At 43.4% G+C, this 23,653-nt stretch overlaps 1 protein-coding gene across 1 annotated transcript in view; it reads left to right on the top strand.

Annotated features, from left to right (window-relative positions):
- Positions 1-23,653, top strand: part of LOC124555920 (Down syndrome cell adhesion molecule-like protein Dscam2) — a 397,942-nt gene that overhangs the window by 167,743 nt on the left and 206,546 nt on the right. The window contains exons 3-5 of the mRNA XM_047129975.1: positions 5,841-5,992; positions 22,561-22,671; positions 23,260-23,421. Of these exons, the coding sequence (XP_046985931.1) occupies positions 5,841-5,992; positions 22,561-22,671; positions 23,260-23,421 (425 nt within the window). The remainder of the gene's footprint in view (positions 1-5,840; positions 5,993-22,560; positions 22,672-23,259; positions 23,422-23,653) is intronic.

Genomic DNA, 23,653 nt, shown 5'->3' with positions numbered 1-23,653 from the left:
GCAGATTAAAACTGTGTGCCCGGCCGAGACTCGAACTCGGGACCTTTGCCTAGAGCACTTGCCCGCGAAAGGCAAAGGTCCCGGGTTCGAGTCTCGGTCGGGCACACAGTTTTAATCTGCCAGGAAGTTTCAAACGTAAAGTAGCCAGCGACCACATTTTTCAGTGCAAACACATCAAATTTTATGTGAAATGTTTTTTGGAAATTATGTATCAAAACAACTATTGCCAATATGGAAAAAATATACACTTCAACATCAAGTTATGATATAAAAATATAAGATATGAAAAAAAAACAAATTAATTTCCTCGGAATCGAATAAGAAATATTATGTTGTGAAGAAAACACACAAATCCGAAAGAAGTGGTTTTTAAATTTTTAAAGGAGAAACCTATCCAAAAAACTGAATTTAGGATTTAATGTAGCTTTGCTTTATTTACATACAATATTTTTACGACAAGATATTCGGAAAATGCTTTTTCCTCATATACTGCATCAGCTGCAAGCCACAACCGCTTAGTAGGACCCGATGTCAATAATGTGCACTGCGATGGTGGGAGGCGAAAGCCGTATCGTAGGAGCCTTACCTTAATGAGCGTTATAACACTGTACTCGTCATTTCAAGAGCTTTCGAATGCCATTAAAAAAGGTACAAGGCTTGCACAGAAAGTACTGCACCGCATTTTTTTTCTTCAACGCTTCTTTATTGAAGATAATGAGAATCACACACACACGAAAGAATGGTGCTTTATCTATACACCCTATTTTTCCACGTAATCTCCATCTCGTTCTATGGCCTTCCTCAAGCGTGTATGCACTGTCGGTACCAATCCTTGTCCTGGTGGCGGAGCCAGCGCTTCACTCTGTGAATCACATCCTCATCGTCCTCAAAATGTCTTCCACGAATGGCTTCCTTTAATGGCCCAAACAAGTGGAAATTCGAGGGCGCTAGGTCAGGGCTGTCAGGTGTGACAGCCGTGGATGGTCTCCCCGACCGCTGCAAATCGTGGAGCTCCGTCGAACCGCCTTCTGATGACTTCTCCCTCCGTATCCAGCGACTAAATGTGCATCTGTCGACAGCAGATGCTCCATAGACTTCGCACTAGCGTTTGTGAGTATTCCCCATAGTTTCTGTTTCTGCAGTGAGAAATTCAATGACGGTACGTTGCTTGTAACGTACGTACATCACCTACAGAAGCCATTTTCAAACTGTCCTGCAGCTACACTATCTGTCGGAAGTGACGGAAATTGGCACGCTCTCTCAGAAGACTTCAAATTACACGTACATAACATTTCGCATTCGTAGCATTGTTTTCGGCTGAGAAAAACAATGGGGTACAATACTTTCTGGGCAACCCTCGTACATCGTTCCATAAAAAAAAAGTCCTGTCTTAAATATCTATGTTGATGCAAGAGTTAAGAAAGGGTATTACTAATACAACTAAATGACGAGTCGCTCTTCAATCTACTATCATTTGCTGAAAACATTTTTTTTTCGATATCTTCAACCGTTTACGAAATAAAAGAGGTACAAATTTCAGGTGTTCCAGTCTGTATACAAAGAGCGTTTAAGAAGGAATAGAAATAGTTTAGGAGGGGGGTACTATGGACTAATTCGAATACATTACATATAACAAGCGTCCTGGAAGATGGAACGGTAGAAATGGCCACGTTTCTTGGTCACCAAGTCCCTTAAATTTTTGACTGTTGGGATGTTTGAAAGGCGAAATGTACAAAGAAAAAGTAATCGTAAGAGACGAGTTAGACGCTAGATTATGAGCTGTCTCTCATAAAAGAACTCTAAGACATCTCAGGGGAGCTACACATGGTGTTCTCAAGGGAATTCGAAAGTAAGTTGCTGTCGGAGGCGAAAATTACGAAAATCAACTTTGAACTTAATCATTTGCCTTTGCTCAACACCTTCTGTGAGTATTTATTTGGGTTACACTCTAACAGCAGTATCTATGTAACCAGTAGAAATTTATGTGTGAAATTTTATTCGAATTAGCCCATACTATCATCTCATAAAATATTAACTATTTCTCCTGAAACACCCTGTGTGCGTCGATTTCGCTACTGACTGCCACTTCTGGTTCGAAGCCAGCCGGTGTGGCCGAGCGGTTCTAGGTGCTACAGTCTGGAACTGCGCGACCGCTACGGTCGCAGGTTCGAATCTTGCCTCGGGCATGGATGTGTGTGATGTCCTTAGGTTAGTTAGGTTTAAGTAGTTCTAAGTTCTAGGGGACTGATGACCTCAGATGTTAAGTCCCGTAGTGCTCAGAGGCATTTGAACCATTTTTTTGGTTCGAAAAACGTAATGGGTTCTGGCTCCCACGACTTGCAAGGGGGTATTTTCTTGTTTCCCGCAGCTGATTTAGGATTATGACTTCCGTCTGTGACGTGTACACTGATCAGCCAAAACACCCACCGTGACACTGGTTGCCGCCTGACGGCATTGCGGGCAAGTGACACTGTAACAAAAGTATGTAAGCGGAGCAGACAGGGATAGCGGGTCACCCTAGGGAAGATGTGGGCTGCAGACGGGTAGATCCACTGAAATAAGAGACTTTGACGAAGGGCAGATAATTATTATGCAGAGCCTGTGAACGAGTATCTCGAAAACGGTGAGGCTGGTTGAATATTCGCGTGTTACTGTCGTGAGCATCTGCGGAAGGAGGTAGAAGGACAGTGAAACTACCACTAGGCGCTAAATGGTCGGACGTCCAAGACTCTTCACAGAACGTGGGGTTTTGAGGCTTGTCTGCTCTGTAAAGTATGATGGTGGTGATCTGTGGCATCTCTGCCGAAAGAGCACAGTGCTGTTGCACGCACAAGTGTTTCGGAGCACGCCATTCATCGTATGTTGTTGAACATTGAGCTCCGTAGCCGACCACCTCTACGTGTTCACGCGATGACCCAAACACATCGTCAGTTATGACTGCAGTGGGCACGGGACCATCTGGATTCGACAGTAGATCAATGGAAACCTGTCGGCTCTTCTGGTGAATCACATTTTTGCTACGCTGAGTCGATCGTCGTCACCAGAGAAGCCGTCATCGAGGTGAACGGCGGCCACAATTGTGCAAAAAATTGGTTCAAATGGCTCTGAGCACTATGGGACTTAACATCTATGGTCATCAGTCCCCTAGAACTTAGAACTACTTAAACCTAACTAACTTAAGGACATCACACAACACCCAGCCATCACGAGGCAGAGAAAATCCCTGACCCCGCCGGGAATCGACCGAGCGAGGTGGCGCTGTGGTTAGACACTGGACTCGCATTCGGGAGGACAACGGTTCAATCCCGCGTCCGGCCATCCTGATTTAGGTTTTCCGTGATTTCCCTAAATCACTCCAGGCAAATGCCGGGATGGTTCCTCTGAAAGGGCACTGCCGACTTCCTTCCCCATCCTTCCCTAATCCGATGAGACCGATGACCACGCTGTCTGGTCTCCTTCCCCAAAACAACCAACCAACCAACCAACCCGCCGGGAATCGAACCCGGGAACCCGAACGTGGGAAGCGAGAACGCTACCGCACCACCACGAGATGCGGGCCACAATTGTGCAGAGCGCCTCTGATGCAGGCTGGTGGGAGCAGTATTTTGCTATAGGAGACATTCTCTTGCGCTTGCACGGAACCTGTGGTAGAATCGAAGACACGCTGACAGCGGCGAACCACCTGTTTGATGTCTTCCACGACGGCGATGTCATCTTTCAACAGTATAATTGTCCATGTATCGGAGCCAGAACCGTGCTACAGTGGCTTAAGGAGCATTATAGTGAACTCACGTTGATGTCTCGGTGACCAAATTCGCCTGATATAAATTTCATGGAACCTGTCTGGATCGCTATCGGGCGTACTCAAATCAGAGCCCCGTTATTTACGCGAATAACGCGACCTGTGCGCAGACATCAAATGCGACATACTTCCACAAACTTACCAAAATGTCGGATCCCTGACAGGCAGAGTCAGTGATGTATTTCATTCCAATTTGGAAATTTGTGGTTAGATCCTATGGGACCAAATTGCTGAGGTCATCAGTCCCTAAACTTACACACTACTTAAATTAGCAGAACCGTGCTACAGTGGCTTAAGGAGCATTATAGTGAACTCACGTTGATGTCTCGGTGACCAAATTCGCCTGATATAAATTTCATGGAACCTGTCTGGATCGCTATCGGGCGTACTCAAATCAGCGCCCCGTTATTTACGCGAATGACGTGACCTGTGCGCAGACATCAAATGCGACATACTTCCACAAACTTACCAAAATGTCGGATCCCTGATAGGCAGAGACAGTGATGTATTTCATTCCAATTTGGAAATTTGTGGTTAGATCCTATGGGACCAAATTGCTGAGGTCATCAGTCCCTAAACTTACACACTACTTAAATTAGCAGAACCGTGCTACAGTGGCTTAAGGAGCATTATAGTGAACTCACGTTGATGTCTCGGTGACCAAATTCGCCTGATATAAATTTCATGGAACCTGTCTGGATCGCTATCGGGCGTACTCAAATCAGCGCCCCGTTATTTACGCGAATGACGTGACCTGTGCGCAGACATCAAATGCGACATACTTCCACAAACTTACCAAAATGTCGGATCCCTGATAGGCAGAGTCAGTGATGTATTTCATTCCAATTTGGAAATTTGTGGTTAGATCCTATGGGACCAAATTGCTGAGGTCATCAGTCCCTAAACTTACACACTACTTAAATTAGCAGAACCGTGCTACAGTGGCTTCAGGAGCATTATAGTGAACTCACGTTGATGTCTCGGTGACCAAATTCGCCTGATATAAATTTCATGGAACCTGTCTGGATCGCTACTACTACTTAAATTAACTTACGCTAAGGACAACAAGCACACCCATCTCCGAGGGAGGACTCGAACATCCGACGGGGGTGGGAGGGGGGAGGGGGGGGAGGGGAGGGTGCAGAGTCGCGCTGTCCGTGACAAGGCGCTTTAAACCGCGCGGCTACCCCGCGCGGCTGAGTGTATAGTGAACTTGCTCTAAATCAAAGAGAAAAAATCCACATCTTCTCACCAGTCATACTCTTTTAACCTAGTAGCAGCTTTCTCCGCATAGAGAACACATGATTTGTTCAAGGCAGGTCTACATATCTCCGTCGGACAATGGATTCAGAAATCTGCGTCCCAGACCTTAATAGAGACCTTAATTGAGCTCGTGAGTTGCGTTTCCATCTACAAGGAAGGCAGTATTAGTCACATTAGTCATGCTTTGCAAAGAACTGAGGATATTTCATGTATCTAGGTGGCAGACTTCGTTGCTACTTGCCGGATGCACCCCACTCGCTCAATATCTCACATCTCGGATCAGAACTCCTGCCCAATATACTGACTGGACACCGAATTTCCGTGGCCCTGCATACCCCACTAGGGGACTCTACATTCTGAGTAACTGTGTGTTTCAAATTCTTGGCCCCATAATTTCATGGAATTTCCCATATCAAGAGAGAGAGAGAGAGAATGAGAGATAGTAATGATGAAACTATAAACGATGCAGTTTTCTTGCAGTATTTGGTTACATACTAATCCTGTTTTGTCTTTGTTGAAGGTTCGTCATTGGACAGTACGTGACGTTACATGGCGACGTTATCAGACACCGAATTTCCGTGGCCCTGCATACCCCACTAGGGGACTCTACATTCTGAGTAACTGTGTGTTTCAAATTCTTGGCCCCATAATTTCATGGAATTTCCCATATCAAGAGAGAGAGAGAGAATGAGAGATAGTAATGATGAAACTATAAACGATGCAGTTTTCTTGCAGTATTTGGTTACATACTAATCCTGTTTTGTCTTTGTTGAAGGTTCGTCATTGGACAGTACGTGACGTTACATGGCGACGTTATCAGCCACGTGAACATAAGCAACGTGGCTGTGGAAGACGGAGGCATATACAGTTGCACAGCGAGCAACAGAGTGGGCGAAGTGACCCATTCTGCCGACATGAGAGTTTATGGTAAGTCAAAGAAAACCATTGTACTGAAAGACGTGTTTCGTTACCACTTAAAATGTACAACATTTGACGCTAGAAGAACGCTGCAGTGTTCCTTTATTTTATTCTTTTTAATTTCTTTCTTGAGCGGAAATTAAAATTTATTTGGCATTTTCTGCTCTTTATTGAGATGCTGCCACGTGCTGATTTTATTTTCTGGTAGAGAACTAAAACGTTGGGGCGTTAATAAGTAATGCAACACATTTTTTTCTTAGAAAATTTCCATTACAAACTGTGGAATTTGTTGTAGGACCTCGTTGGTTACTCCCGCTTCAACCCCTATAGTTTCATGAAGTTCCGATTAGTGACAGCACTGTACGTAGGCTTCAAAATGGCGTCTTCAACGGAGATGCGTTCCAAGCAGAGAGTTGTCATTGAGTTTCTTTTGTGGAAAGCCAGAACATCGCTGATATTCATAGGCGGTTGTAGAATGTCTACGGAGACCAGACACTGAACAAAAGCATGGTGAGTCGTTGAGCGAGCCTTCTGTCATCATTGCAGCAAGGTCGCACAAACCTGTCAGATCTCCCGAGTTGGAATGTGCGGACACTCAATCGAGGTCACTGACGGATCACAAACACTACTGAACTGGACGTCAATGTTGATAGTGCTGACTCAGACACACTCATACACCAGTTAGGGTACTGAAACGCGCGTGCCCGGATCACGTACCTTCCGACTTCTGTCCGTTTGGCCCATACACGATGCACTGCGTGAGAAGGAGTAGGTGGATGATGGAGACGTTATTGATGCAGCAAGACGTTGGCTCTGACGTCGACTAGTTGAGTGGTACCATGCGGGCATACGGGCCGTCTCAGTAATGTGGCGCACGGCCGTCGCATTGAGCGGAAGTTATGTAGGAAAATAGGGTTTTGTAGCCAAAAGAGTGGGGAATAATATGGTGTACAGGAATCCTAAATAAAACCAACCTGCTTTCAGAAAATATAAGTTGCTTTACTTATTGAAGGTCCCTCGTAAATTGCTGGTTCCTATCATAGCATAGCATAGTATAATACTGTCATTGACGCATTGGCGGTGTGTGCTCCTGCACAGTCCTGCATAAAATAATGATAGGCCTATTAATTATTTATTGGTTCTCTGGAAACAAGACTGCGGTGTATTGTTGACGTTCCTTTCAGAAGTTAGGGTCAGGAGAACAACCTCAGTTCAGTTAGTCGTGTTGCAGCAACTGTGTTACGCACTCCTGTTTTCATACACTAAACAGCCGAAGAAACTGGTACACGTGCCTGCACGCAGAAGTGCCGCAACACGACGTGGCATGGACTCGACTAATGTCTGAAGTAGTGCTGGAGGAAATTCACACCATGAATACTGCACAGCTGTCCATAGACCCGTAAGAGTACAAGGGGGTGGAGGTCTTTTCTGAAAAGCACGTTCCAAGGCATCCCAGATCTGCTCAATAATGTTCATGTCTGGGGAGTTTAGTGGCCAACGGAAGTGTTTAATCTCAGAAGAGTGTTGCTGGAGCCACTCTGTAGCAATTCTGGGCGTGTGGGGTGTCACATTGTCCTGCTGGAATTTTCCAAGTCTCTGGAATGCACAATGGACATGAATGGATGCAGATGATCAAACAGGATGCTGCAGTCATTCGACTGTGCGGCTGGTCCCGGCGGAGGTTCGAGTCCTCCCTCGGGCATGGGTGTGTGTCTTTGTTCTTAGGATAATTTAGGTTAAGTAGCGTGTAAGCTTAGGGACTGATGATGTTAGCAGTTAAGTCCCATAAGATTTCACACACATTTGAACACAAACAGGATGCTTACGTACGTACACTACTGGCCATTAAAATTGCTACACCAAGAAGAAATGCAGATGATAAACGGGTATTCATTGGACAATTATATTATACTAGAACTGACATGTGATTACATTTCACGCAACTTGGGTGCATAGATCCTGAGAAATTAGTACCCAGAACAACCACCTCTGGTCTTAATAACGGCCTTGATACGCCTGGGCATTGAGTCAAACAGAGCTTGCATGGCGTGTACAGGTACAGCTGCCCATGCAGCTTCAACACGATACCACAGTTCATCAAGAGTAGTGACTAGCGTATTGTGACGAGTCAGTAGCTCCGCCACCATTGACCAGACGTTTTAAGTTGGTGAGAGATCTGGAGAATGTGCTGGCCAGGGCAGCAGTCGAATATTTTCTGTATCCAGAAAGGCCCGTACATTACCTGCAACATGCGGTCGTGCATTATTCTGCTGAAATGTAGGGTTTCGCAGGGATCGAATGAAGGGTAGAGCCACGGGCCGTAACACATCTGAATGTAACGTCCACTGTTCGAAGTGCCGTCAGTGCGAACAAGAGGTGACCGAGACGTGTAACCAATGGCACCCCATACCATTACGCCGGGTGATACGCCAGAGTGGCGATGACGAATACACGCTTCCAATGTGCTTTCACCGCGATGTCGCCAAACACGGAAGCGACCATCATGATGATGTAAACAGAACGGATTCATCCGAAAAAATGACGTTTTGCCATTCGTGCACCCAGGTTCGTCGTTGAGTACACCATCGCAGGCGCTCCTGTCTGTGATGCAGTGTCAAGGGTAACCGCAGCCACGGTCTCCGAGCTGATAGTCCATGCTGCTGCAAACGTCGTCGAGCTGTTCGTGCAGATGGTTGTTGTCTTGCAATCGTCCCCATCTCTTGACTCAGGGATCGAGACGTGGCTGCACGATCCGTTACAGCCATGCGGATAAGATGCCTTTCATCTCGACTGCTAGTGATACGAGACCGTTGGGATCCAGCACGGCGTTCCGTATTACCCTCCTGAACTCACTGATTCCATATTCTGCTAACACTCATTGGATCTCGACCAACTCGAGCAGCAATGTCGCGATACGATAAACCGAAATCGCGATAGGCTACAAATCGACCTTTATCAAAGTCGTAAGCGTGACGGTACGCATTTCTCCTCTTACACGAGGCATCACAACGTTTCATCAGGCAACGCCGGTCAACTGCTGTTTGTGTATGAGAAATCGGTTGGAAACGTTCCTCATGTCAGCACGTTGTAGGTATCGCCACCGGCGCCAACCTTGTGTGAATGCTCTCTGAAAAGCTAATCATTTGCATATCATAGAATTTTCTTCCTGTCGGTTAAATTTCGCGTCTGTAGCACTTCATCTTCGTGGTGTAGAAATTTTAGTGGCCAGTAGTGTATTATCTGTCAGACTCGTATCTAGACGTTTCAGGGTTCCCATAACACTCCAACTACAGACGCCCCACACCACCACAGAGCCTCCTCGAGCTTGAAGAGCCCCCTGCTGACATGCAGGGTCCATGCATTCACAAAGTTGTCTCTATACCCGTACACGTCCATCCGCTCGATACAATTTGAAACGGGCCTTCGGCTCCGAAAGCCCATATCGATGATGTTTCGTTGAATGGTTCGCAAGCTGACACTTGTTGATGGCCCAGCACTGAAATCTGCAGAAATTTGCGGAAGGGTTGCACTTCTGTCACGTTGAACGATTCCCTTCAGTCGTCGTTGGTCCCGTTCTTGCAGGATTTTTTTTCCGGCCGCAGCGATGTCGGAGATTTGATGTTTCTGCAGATTCCTGATATTCACTGTACACTCGTGAAATGATCATACGAGAAAATCCCCAGATCATCGCTACCTCGGTCGTGCGCCGACTATAACACCACGTTAAAACCCACTTAAGTCTTGATAACTTGCCATAGTAGCAGCATCTACCTATCTAACAGCTGCGTCAGGAACTTGTGGTCTTATATAGGCCTTGCCGACCGCAGCGCCATATCCAAATTCAAATGGTTCAAATGGCTCTGAGCGCTATGGGACTTAACATCTGAGGTCATCAGTCCCCTAGACTTAGAACTACTTAAACTTAAACCTAAGAACATCACACACATCCATGCCCCAGGCGGGATTCGAACCTGCGACCATAGCGGTCGCGCGGTTCCAGATTGTAGCGCCTAGAACCGCTCAGCCACAACGGTCAACAAATCATGCTTAATTGGTGAGCAGTATGTACTAGGGGCCGGATTTTCCTGCGGCACCTTATATTACTCGTATTTCACTGCGATTAGTCACATAACGCTTCAGTTGGCTAAACGAGAGGTTTTGTAGAATCACGAAAATTACTTCTACAAGTGTGTGAGAGTTCTGTAATGAATAAAAACTCTGTACTCCAGGGGTGAGGCAAGTGCCCCCTCTTGGAGCGTTCGATCTTCAGTCGCCTATGCTACTAATTTTCAATTCTTCATAAGAACCATATACCATGCACAAATAAACGGTGAACGAGTAAAAATGAACGGTTCCCAAAAAAGAGCGATCACCAGTGAACTAGTTCCCAAGAATGAACGAGTTTGTCCATCTCTACTCACCACACCTCCAACGACAACTGTCCAACATAAACTTGTCACTACGTTTACATTCGTCACATCTTTCGAAAGACGAAAACCAAATTTCGGAAACCGTTTTTCGCTGTCGTGTTTACACATTAAGATCTGAAGCGGATCTGCAAGCCCAGTTAAATATGGCGTCTGGAAAACAGATGTTCCAGTTTCTGATTTAGAGAGCACCGCCGCAACATCTCTTCACTTAAATATTAGAGGTAGACAGCTGCATGTTCAGTCTAATATTTCTCCTTTTCCTTCATTGCACAATATGTCACTTCGTCCATATTAGTCGAATGTTTTAAAAACAAGACGTAATCTGACAGCCCAAGCAGGTTTCAAAAGCCGCACGGGATAGCCGCGCGGTATGAGGCGTCTTGTCACGGTCCGCGCGGCTCCCCCCGTCGGAGGTCCGAAAAAATGGTTCAGATGGCTCTGAGCACTATGGAACTTAACTTCTGAGGTCATCAATCCCCTAGTACTTAGAACTACTTACACCTAACTAACCTAAGGACATCACACACATCAATCCCCGAGGCAGGATTCGAACCTGCGACCGTAGCGGTCGCGCTGTTCCAGACTGTAGCGCCTTGAACCGCTCGGCCACTCTGGCCGGGAGGTTCGAGTCCTCCCTCGGGCATGGATGTGTGACGTCCTTAGCGCAAGTTAAATTTAGATTAACTAGTGTGTGAGCTTAGAGACCGCTGGCCTCAGCAGTTTGGTCCCATAAGACCGAGCGCGGTGGCGCAGTGGTTATCACACTGGACTCGCATTCGGGAGGACGACGGTTCAATCCCGTCTCCGGCCATCCTGATTTAGGTTTTCCGTGATTTCCCTAAATCGCTTCAGGCAAATGCCGGGATGGTTCCTTTGAAAGGGCACGGCCGATTTCCTTCCCCATCCTTCCCTCACCCGAGCTTGCGCTCCGTCTCTAATGACCTCGTTGTCGACGGGACGTTGAACACTAATCTCCTCCTCCTCCTCTGTCCCATAAGACCTTACCATAAATTTCCAAAAATTTCCATGTTTCAAAAACGGTTGTGCTTTTATATGGGAGCGAAGATCGATTTGGAAGTGGGAAATCGGCAGCCGGAAACGGATTTGGAGAATCGATTTTGAAGTGCTTACATGACTGACGAGAAGCGCTATTAGTAAATCGGTTTGTGTAATCTGGTTTTGCGAGAGCATGCAAACATCCACTATGTTTACATGAGGCTCCCAAAACCGGATTTCGTAAACCGATTCACAATACTGTTTCTGGTTGGTCACGTAAACACTCCAAAATCGACTCTGGAAATCCGTACCTAGCTGCCGGTTTTCCACTTCTACAGTCGATATCCGTTTGTAATATTTAAGTGAAGAGAAACGGTGATTGTACTGACTAAATCAGAAACTGAAACAGCTGTTTTCCAAACGCCATATTTAACTGGGCTACAAAATCCGTTTCAAACCTTACCATGTAAACGCGACAGTGGAAAACGGTTTCTGAAATTCGGTTTTCACCTTTCTGAATATGTGTCGCATGTAACCATAGTGATAGATTAGATTAGATTAGATTTACTTTCATTCCAATTGATCCGTAGTGAGGAGGTCCTCCAGGATGTAGAACATGTCAGAAAACGGAAGCACGCGCACCACTTCAGGTCGGCAAGGTTCATGGTTCGTGGAGATGGGGGAAAAATTATGCTATACAGGGTGAAAAGTATTTAAACCGACAAACTCTGGGAGGTTGTAGGGGACATCAAAGCAAACATTTTTCCCTAATGTCATTTTTTCCTATGAGGAGTATTTAAACCAGTAGAGGAAGATTTGCCTGGCGGCAAATTAATTAAACCAACAAACACTCTTCCATTCTTTTTATGACCAAGAGACAACACATTAACACAACCCAGTTTCAATTAGAGTAGATTTTCAAAAATGCCTCCATTGACACGTAAACAAAGGTTACATCGTCGGATCGTGTTCTGTCTGACACGGGCAAAAATCCCAGGAGTATCCTGAATTGTTCCTGCTGCTGCTACTATCCGGGCGACCAGATCCTCTTCTGATGCAATAGGAGTTGCGTAAACAAGGTTGCGCATCTCTCCCCACGCAAAAAAGTCCAGAGGGGACATATCTGGGGATCGACCAGGCCATGGTACAGGACCACTTCTACCAATCCACGTTTCTGGGAACCGTCGGTCCAGCAATCGACCCATATGACGACTGAAATGTGCCGGCGCCCTGTCATGTTGGAACCACATGCGTTGTCTTGTAGGGAGCGGGACGTCTTCCAGCAATTCTGTTAATGCTCTGGCGAGAAAATTGTAATAGTGCCTGCCATTTAATGGCCTAGGTAGCAGATATGGCCCAATTAAACAGTCCCCAACAACACCGACCCACACATTAATGAAGAACCGCACTTGATCAGCGCTAGTAACTGTGGCACGTGGGTTATCCCCACACCAAACATGTGAATTGTGCATGTTGAAGACACCATCACGCCCGAACTTTGCTTCATCGGTAAGCAACAGAGGATGGAAATGTAGGATGCATTTCACACTGTTTCAGGTACCACTGCGAAAACTGTGCTCTGGGTGGATAATCAACTGGTTCCGGGTTGTGGACACGCTGTAAGTGAAATGGACGTAACAATTGCTCTCGAAGGACTGTTCTTACATTCGTCTGATTGGTCCCCATGTTACGTGCAATTGCACGAGTGCTGATTGAAGGATCCCGCTCCACATGCTGCAAGACAGCTTCCTCAAATTGCAGCGTTCTTACCGTGCGACGGCGTTCCTGTCCAGGTAATCTGCTAAATGACCAGGTACACAGCAGCAAAGGTCGTATGATGCGGGTACGGCGATTAGGATATGGTTGTTGATAAACCCGCTGTGCAGCTTGTCCGTTGTGAGGCGCTACGTAGTACGCACCAACCATATCAGTGTACTCACTCCAGGTGTATCGCTCCATTAGTAAACAGAGACGGCCTCTAACAACTACAGAGCGTAATACGGCCTCCACCGGTTTAAATAATCCTCATAGGAAAAAATGACATTAGGGTAAAATATTTGTTTTGTAGTCCCCTACAACCTCCCAGAGTTTGTCAGTTTAAATACTTTTCACCCTGTAGAAACGGAATAAAGTGCAGCAAAGTTTTAGAAGTTTTAAATATTGCTTCTGGTGAGTCAGCTATGAGTAAAACAAGGGTTATCGAGTGCTACATAAGCTTTGCAGAAGGCTGAGAAGATTTTGAAGATATCGAGAAGGAGCGACCTGGCCGCCCCTGCATATCATCAACCGTGGAACTGGAGAAATAGGAAAGAAATGATTACGAAGAATTGCCGAGTCACAATCACAGAAGGTTCTGATGATATTGCTATATCAATTCGCTCATGCCATGTAAACAATGATGCAGAACTTCTGAAACGTGTCATATATCAGGGTATGAAACTTGAATTGACGGATATGACTTCGAAACTACACTCCTGGAAATGGAAAAAAGAACACATTGACACCGGTGTGTCAGACCCACCATACTTGCTCCGGACACTGCGAGAGGGCTGTACAAGCAATGATCACACGCACGGCACAGCGGACACACCAGGAACCGCGGTGTTGGCCGTCGAATGGCGCTAGCTGCGCAGCATTTGTGCACCGCCGCCGTCAGTGTCAGCCAGTTTGCCGTGGCATACGGAGCTCCATCGCAGTCTTTAACACTGGTAGCATGCCGCGACAGCGTGGACGTGAACCGTATGTGCAGTTGACGGACTTTGAGCGAGGGCGTATAGTGGGCATGCGGGAGGCCGGGTGGACGTACCGCCGAATTGCTCAACACGTGGGGCGTGAGGTCTCCACAGTACATCGATGTTGTCGCCAGTGGTCGGCGGAAGGTGCACGTGCCCGTCGACCTGGGACCGGACCGCAGCGACGCACGGATGCACGCCAAGACCGTAGGATCCTACGCAGTGCCGTAGGGGACCGCACCGCCACTTCCCAGCAAATTAGGGACACTGTTGCTCCTGGGGTATCGGCGAGGACCATTCGCAACCGTCTCCATGAAGCTGGGCTACGGTCCCGCACACCGTTAGGCCGTCTTCCGCTCACGCCCCAACATCGTGCAGCCCGCCTCCAGTGGTGTCGCGACAGGCGTGAATGGAGGGACGAATGGAGACGTGTCGTCTTCAGCGATGAGAGTCACTTCTGCCTTGGTGCCAATGATGGTCGTATGCGTGTTTGGCGCCGTGCAGGTGAGCGCCACAATCAGGACTGCATACGACCGAGGCACACAGGGCCAACACCCGGCATCATGGTGTGGGGAGCGATCTCCTACACTGGCCGTACACCACTGGTGATCGTCGAGGGGACACTGAATAGTGCACGGTACATCCAAACCGTCATCGAACCCATCGTTCTACCATTCCCAGACCGGCAAGGGAACTTGCTGTTCCAACAGGACAATGCACGTCCGCATGTATCCCGTGCCACCCAACGTGCTCTAGAAGGTGTAAGTCAACTACCCTGGCCAGCAAGATCTCCGGATCTGTCCCCCATTGAGCATGTTTGGGACTGGATGAAGCGTCGTCTCACGCGGTCTGCACGTCCAGCACGAACGCTGGTCCAACTGAGGCGCCAGGTGGAAATGGCATGGCAAGCCGTTCCACAGGACTACATCCAGCATCTCTACGATCGTCTCCATGGGAGAATAGCAGCCTGCATTGCTGCGAAAGGTGGATATACACTGTACTAGTGCCGACATTGTGCATGCTCTGTTGTCTGTGTCTATGTGCCTGTGGTTCTGTCAGTGTGATCATGTGATGTATCTGACCCCAGGAATGTGTCAATAAAGTTTCCCCTTCCTGGGACAATGAATTCACGGTGTTCTTACTTCAATTTCCAGGAGTGTATAATGAGGACTATTTTGAAGGGAATGACATTAATATACACGAAAAAATCAAAATTCTTTAAAAAATCTGTTTTTTTTTTTAATCACCTCGTAGACTATGTAGAAACCATAAATCTTCTACCAAAAATTTGTTCGTGTCAGATTTGTTATCGGAAGCAGGTATAGTAAACTTACGAATGGATGCCCTACGTTCTTGGTTTCGTAGAACTGTGAAAGTAACGAAAAAATGTATCCCTATGTATTTGTTACTAAAACTAACAGTATTCGTTACAAACGTATCGTTTTACTCGTTGCTTTCGTCATCGACGGTATCGTAAAACTCTTATGGAGTCCAGTCGTTTTCATACGCTTACATCTTGGTATTTTGGTGTATTTTTTATACTTGAATACGTTTACCGGGTTTGATAATAGTAATAACGAAAAACAGTAAGTTTTAAATTATTTAATGTGGAAGTTAAAGACAAATTTTTACAAAGGTAAGCTACTACATATATATTTTAAGTAGCTGTTAAGGGGAAATGTAAAAAATGTTCTCAATTCTTCAGTCAACTAAATAAACTAAAAAAAAATTCTCTGCTTCATTTCAAAGTAGGATCCAAATTATGACCTTACATAAAAATTTTTTCATTATACTTTAACTCAGACTTTGGAACCTTGGAAGAAGTCAGTCAAAGCAATACACATCGATCTCGGTATGGCGAACTGCGTGTCCATGACTGTTACTTCAGTGGGAAGTCATTTTTCAATAATCAACATATGTAATCTATATGACAACAGTCAATCAGAAAATGTACATAGTGTCAGAATTGTTTCTTACAGAAACCTTCGGTTGAGGTTTAAAAATAAAAATATTTCCAAGCATTTCGGATTCAGGAAAATTCGCCTATTTGACAATGTTTGATATGATTTTTTGACAATGCGCTTTCTGTCATCACTGAAGTAGCCATGGCAGAATTTGTTTTCCTTCTTAGCATGCAGTTCAGTGTAGAGGAGTGTAAAGGACACTCGTACTTATTTGATAACTTTTCTTCCATATACTGCCTCATCAATATTATGCTGGTAACAGGTGATGTCACAGAGACAGACGTTGCCTTCAAATGAGATTCTTCCCAGTCTGAGTCCTCTTCATCAAAAGGAATGGGCGATACTAACTCAAAGTCAACCTTCAATGAATATTTTTTCTAATGCAGTTTTTAATGAAATTTTGGCGTAGTTGAAAGCAGATTCGTCTTTAAAAGCAAGCCTCTTAAAGCCTGGATCTAATAGGGCTGCTTTCGAGAGGACTGAGTGTCTAGCCCGGTTTTTAAATCGGTAATTAAATTTCGTATTTAACTTAAAGCAGTAACTTCTTTGGTATTTCTGTACTTAAATTGATATATAAATTCGCAAACATCCCCTCTATACTATCGGTGGCTGCTAGCACCTTTGAAACAGACCCTTGCGTTTGCGGGGACATTTCTTCTATGAACTGCTTTAAAAGGCTTTAAGGGTATACGGAATGAGTTTTTCGATGTAAAAATCGATTTTTGGGTAAATGCATTTTCGAAAAATTTAGACTCTCCCGTTTAATACCATGTATAAAATATTTGGATGACGTGAATAGAACTATTTTAAATAATTTTTTTAAAATAATTTCGACACACGATGTTCCGCACCTTGTATATGAGACGCGAAATATACCTGATATAGACAGCCTTGCCAGATATATAATTGAGCACAAGAGAGTTAGCTTTTCTGTTGGCTACACTGCTAGACAGTTGACAATAGATTCTGCACCATTTGTATTGTTTCCTTTGTGAGTACATCCATGTCATTGTTGTGAAAGTCGTATGTGGAGAAGTCATTGAGTTTTCTTTCCTTCAACATGCCAAGACCTAGTCTGAAGGTATTTAGAAAGCGTGTACATTGGTGCAAGAAAGTAAAGTGTACTAAAAATTCGTCTGATTCATCTTCATCAGTATCTGATGTCCCAGTAGCGATTAACCTCAACACTGGTGGTGATACATTGAGTGATGCTGCTGCCACTACACCAGAAAGTGCTTCAAGAAGAAAACTAGCTGGAATTGAAGAAGAATACAAGAAACTAAATGCTGGGACTACAAAATATGAGGTAATTAACGTCTCTTTATTATCAGACGTTTTGGAGAACAATGTGTGCTGCAAACAATGTGGAAAATGTGGTGTTTCATTGAAAACAAACTTACATGTAGGACTTGCTTGTGAATTAGAGTTGATGTGCAGTTATTGCAAACACAGTGTTACTTTCTTCAATTCCTCACATGTTACTGCAGATACAGGTAAACTATACGATATAAACATTAGACTGGTTTATGGATTATGGTGTATAGGAAAGGGCAGGGCTGCAGGTGCCATGTTGTGTGGTGTGATGAACCTCCCTCCTCCACCTTCAAAATTTAACAAACACATAATTGCAATAGGCTCTGCTGTAGAAGATGTGGCACAGGAAAACATGAAAGATGCTGTTGAGGAAGCAGTTGTTGAAAATAATAATAGCATAGACTTGTCCATAGCTTTTGATGGAAGCTGGTAGAAGAGAGGCCACACATCTCTGAATGGTGTAGTAACAGCTACAAGTGTGGACACTGGTAAGGTAGTTGATGTGGTAATACTTTCCAAGCATTGCAGATGCAAGGAGAAAATGAAAATTAAACATGAAGAGGAGTGCATGGCAAATTACTATGGGTCAAGTGGTGGTATGGAAGTTGCTGGTGTAAGAAGTATTTATCAATGCTCAGTAAAATGGTACAACATTAGATACATAAATTATCTTGGAGATGGTGACTCAAAGGCTTTCAAAGAAATTGAGGAACTGAGACCCTATGGTAACGATGTGAAAATTTCCAAACTGGAGTGTGTTGGCCATGTTCAGAAAAGGATGGGATCAAGACTTCAACTGCTCAAGGCTAGCATGAAAGGCAAGAAATTGAGCGATGGAAAAACTTTAGATGGGAAAAATAGACTGACAGATGCTACAATAGATCATATTCAGAAGTGCTATGGTCTAGCAATAAGACAGAATACAGCAGATGCAGAATTAATGGGAAGAGCAGTCTGGGCTCTGTTTTTTCATACAGCTTCAAACAATGAGAATCCCCAACATGGGCTATGTCCAAAAGGAGACGATAGTTGGTGCAAGTACAACAGAGACAAAGTAACTAAGAAACAATACAATCACCCTCATCACCTGCCACCTGACATAATGGATGAAATAAAACCAATATTCCGAGACCTCGCAGATATTAGTCTACTAAAGAAATGTCTTCATAGCCGGACTCAAAATCCAAATGAGTGTGTGAACCACGTGATATGGAATAGACTACCTAAAACTGTGTTTGTGGGTATAAACACACTTCACTTCAGCGTTTATGATGCTGTTTCATCATTCAATCAGGGCAATATAACAAAGTGCAAAGTTCTGCAGAAGTTGGGGCTCTGTGTAGGACTATGAACTGCCACTGCTATGCTTTGTTTGGATAAGGAATGGCTCAGGTCTTCAGATAATGCCATAAAAGTATATTCAAAGATGGCTAGACAGCATAGCAGAGCCATCAAGAGGAAGCTGTTGGACGATTCTGATGATACAAGCTATGGAGCAGGCTTGTTCTGAAGTAAAAACTTTGAAGCTAATTTCTCGTAACTTTAGTTTTTTTGTGTATAAGGTACATTTTCTCAGGGCCTATTTATAGTAGAAAGATGAAATTTTCTGTAGTTGTTCCTTAAAACCTTCTAATATATCTGAATTAAAAGATATGTGGAATTATTTTGTATTAATGGATGTAAATTTTAAAATACTTGTTAAAATGTATAACTTTTTTTAACATTTACAAAAAATAAAATATCTGAAAAACTATACATTATTTTTTTCAAAATTAATAATTCAGCATAAAAGCAGAACATATCTCCACATTCTGTGAAAAAAATCAAGAGTATCGTCCAAATAACAAATGAGCAAATGTTCCTAACTTTTAGCTCAGTTTAACATTGTAAGCATAGGGCATTCCGTATACCCTTAAAATTTTAACAACTTCTGGTACAGCTTGCCATTCAGTTTCAAGAAGACTTTTTATGGAATTGCGGATATGTCCAAGTGCCACTTCAAGGGTTTCTTGTAACATAGAAATCCTGTTCTACGATTGTTTTTGATTTTTATATAATACTTTTTTCCATGCTCGTAAGTCCCGAGCGCTCTATTAAATTAAATGAAAGCACGAAACGAGGCAGATGTTCGTAGCCCACCAACCGAATTGCTGCTTTCGTGTTTAACAGATCACTTCTTTTACCGCATATGTGTAACGGCAGATTTCAGCTCGAAAACGTATTAAGGATTTGCTATTTGCCGCGTCAGGAAGGACAGAAATGATGGGATATGGTAAAAAAAATGTGGAAGTGTTAGGAATTGCTTATAAAAAAATTGTAGTATATAGGACCGTCATACGTATTCCCCTTCTCTATTTATCCATTCTTATCTTTACTCCAGCCATTTATGAGGAATGTAGTAGCCTATGAATCTCTTCTGCTTTACTGCAGAACGTCGAAAATCTCTAGACTTTCGATAAGGTATTAAAATCATATGCACCCTCTGTTGCTCTGAGGAATCATGTTGTTGTTACATATTTAACGACATTAGATCATTTGGGCAGGACTGTTTCCCACTTGCCGGAGACCTGTGATGTACCGGTACATTTATTTCATGGCATGTTTACGTGGAATGCTGCATATTGCTTAATAAAACACACACACACACACACACACACACACACACACACACACACACACGAGGGTAGTACTGTAATAATACAATATTCACCTGGGACCTAACGTCTTTTTTACGCTACGATGGGATCTCTATACTGTAAAAGAAGTAACTCTGACTTCCATAAACAACAAGAGGCTCAACATCAAAATGTCTTTGAGTGTTCCGTAAATATAGTTCAGTGCAAATTTACATTATGGATGTACTGTTCGAATCAAAGTCACCCCTTCTTTATATGTTGGCCACAAACAAGAAAAAGTCCCTAAAACCTCAGTCATTAAAAACTGTAGATTTTTTAACTTATCAGCTGTCATCCATAATATATTGGAATTAGATTTAAATTAACTTAATTTAACTTTGATTATTGCTATCATCAAGAATGTAAAATTATGTAAACGATCTATTGCAGCAAAATAGCCATTATAGTTATATATTAGATTACAATCATTTGAGAGTGAATTACAAGGATGTATTGAGTGTCTGCATAATTCTTAGTAGTAGATTACATTCAGTGCAGGTATTATAACAGATTATCATTTGAACCATTTATCCTACAAAACACTAACAAGGGAGAAGATAATGGCACACAGGTAAGAAGAGGGAAGAAGACTAGCTGAAGAAGCCAGGAGAGACCCATTCATTGCAATCCACCCCCGAAAGCAGACAGTCACACTATATAAGCATAGACGAATGGATGAGACATTTCAAAGTCATTCTCAACAAAGATGGTAGAGAAGGAGCACAGGTAGCAAGTCAAGAGCTCACACTGCAAGAGATGCCAGCCTGGTCCCCATTCACTCCAAATGAGGTCCAAAACATCACTGAATCAACAAAAAGGAAAAAAGCAGCGGGACCGGACATGCTTTACAATGAATAACTTAAAGACACAGCCCATCTGCTAGCACCAACCTGGACAAAACTTTATAACAAATGCATTGAAACAGCAAAAATCCCAGGCCAGTGGAGAAATTCAATAGTAAGGGTAATGTACAAAGGGAAGGGCGACCCAAAGGACACAAAAGAATACAGAGGAATAGCCTTGGAAAACAACCCTTTTAAGGTATTCACAAAACTAATCACAGGAAGAATAAGACGCACTTTAGAAGACCACCTCCCAGAATCTCAGTTCGGGTTCAGGGAAAAAAGATCCTCTATCACAGCAGTGGAGCTGCTTTTAAAAAACATATGGGAAACCATCTATAAGAAGCAAAAATATTATGCTGTATTCATAGACTTCACAAAGGCCTTCGACCTCCTCGATCGATCATTAGTAAAAAGGATGCTCGACGAATCCCTGGGAAGAGACAGCGTCTGGACGAGGATCATAAACTCCATAAATGTATGGAATGAGGTAAGGATCTCGGACAACCTTGACCTGTCTGAACCAATAAGGCAAACAAACGGAGAACTCCAAGGAGACCCACTAAGCCCGCTCCTGTTCATTCTGGCAGCAAAGGACATTATGGAAATCGCTCAAGACGAAGATGTTGAAGCATATGCCTACACAGACGACATTGTGATAGGCTCAAAAAACTTAGAGAAACTACAGGAGACTATAGAAGATGTGGAAAAATGGTGCACAAAACACAAGCTCGTAATCAACACCGACAAGACGGAAATTATGGTATTCAGACCAGGCGGGCAAATCCCAAAAATGACAAGAATTGCACTACAAGGAAAGCAATTATCTATCACAAAAGATTACAAATATCTAGGGATAACACTCCAGCCGTCCGCAAAGTGCTTCACTAAACACACAACAGAGAAAGCGACACAAGCCATCAGAACGATAAACGAAATAAGTTCCATCAGAACACTAAATCTAGACACAGCTATGGCACTCTTCAAATCAAAAATAATACAGATACTGGCTTATGGGATAGAAATCATATGGATACATCTAAATGAAAAGAACTTAGAAATATTGGAAAGAGTAAAAGCAACCTATATCAAAAGAGCATTAGGGGTAGCAAAAACCACAAGATCAAGATTAGTCTACCTTCTCGCCTGAGAATCTTTCCTCATAGAGTATCTAAGGACAAGGTTCTTAATTCCCAACACATCAGCATCAGAGAACCTACTAAGATCACTACTCAAGAAAAGAGAGGAAGTACCAACGGAATTCTATGGATCCGGGGCCATGATCGACTGCACTTGGGCAGCAGCAAGTTTTGAGATGAGCCATGTAATTACAAGTCTCGCAGTACACGGATTCCACCATGAAATTTGTGCAAATACAACATACCATGAACTGTCAAACCTTTGCAAGTGTACACTATGTGGACAGTCTTGTGAGAGATACCATATAGAAATATGCAACAAGAGGACCAGATCAATTAGAGACTATGCAATAAATGGTTCAAATGATAATCTGTTATAATACCTGCACTGAATGTAATCTACTACTAAGAATGTCAAAATTATAAAATGAAGATATTTATGCATTTGTATCCTTATATAAAATTTCTTGGACAATATTTTGCAGGATTGCCATTTGTGCGACCAATGCCTAACGTCTCAGCGGTGGCAGGGGAACCCCTTTATATAGCCTGCCCTGTGTCTGGGTATCCTATAGAATCCATAACGTGGGAGAAAGGTAAGACACACTGTGCAATACTAATTAAATAAATTAAGCTGTTTCGAAATCTGTAAATAATATTCACCTAAAATTTTTTCACCTGACTTCACAAGAATCTGACCGTGATGAAAAACAATCAGCAACAAGTTTCTACGCCAATAAAATTGTGATGGAAACATGTGCCAAGGTGCATACTACACATTCTCTAGTATTTCCACACTTAAACAAACTCTTTTAGTTATCTGTATTTTCTAATAAAGAGATTGTTTGGACTGTGTGTTATTTTTCTTTTTTGAGTGTGCTTTTTTTTATCTTTTGCACTGTGTGTGTATAATGATTTCACATATAAGCCAGATGGTGGACTGTGCATCACAATGTATGATTTTATTTGTGCTTTCTGGTACTAACATAAGTTATTTGTATACTGGTGAATACATTGTGCTTCTAAGTCTGATCTGTTGTTACTGGCCTTGATTTTACTGAAACATTGCTCACTATAACCTATTATCCATTCCACAAGATGTTAAAAAGAAGTAAACTGGTTTCACCATGTAATCTCTTAGATAAAGTACATTAAAATTCATGCTATTGATATTATTGTTTCAGACAGAAGACGGTTACCGGTAACCCGACGGCAGAAAGTCTTTTCTAATGGTACCTTGTTACTTGAAAATGTGCAGAAGGATACAGACAGAGGACTGTACCGCTGTACGGCTATGAATAAACAAGGACATTCCTCATCTCAGACACTGCCACTTACTGTCACTGGTATGTTACAGTACTGTTACTGAGATCCACAACTTTTACATTTCCAGTGTTTTAGTGGAGAGGTTTTTGGGTGCTCATCATAATCATCTAAAATAATTATTCACTGTGAAGTACATATAATGTTGTACAAATAGCTCAATATTCCATGCATCATAATATAACTATGCGCATACCAATTTTTGTTTCCTTTTGTTCAGATTTACTTTTGTGGGAATTAGTTATCTTTTGACGT

Source organism: Schistocerca americana, chromosome X, assembly GCF_021461395.2.
Source record: "Schistocerca americana isolate TAMUIC-IGC-003095 chromosome X, iqSchAmer2.1, whole genome shotgun sequence".
Taxonomy (NCBI): domain Eukaryota; kingdom Metazoa; phylum Arthropoda; class Insecta; order Orthoptera; family Acrididae; genus Schistocerca; species Schistocerca americana.
Note: the sequence above shows the minus strand (reverse complement) of the source record. Positions and strands in the feature narration are given on the sequence as shown.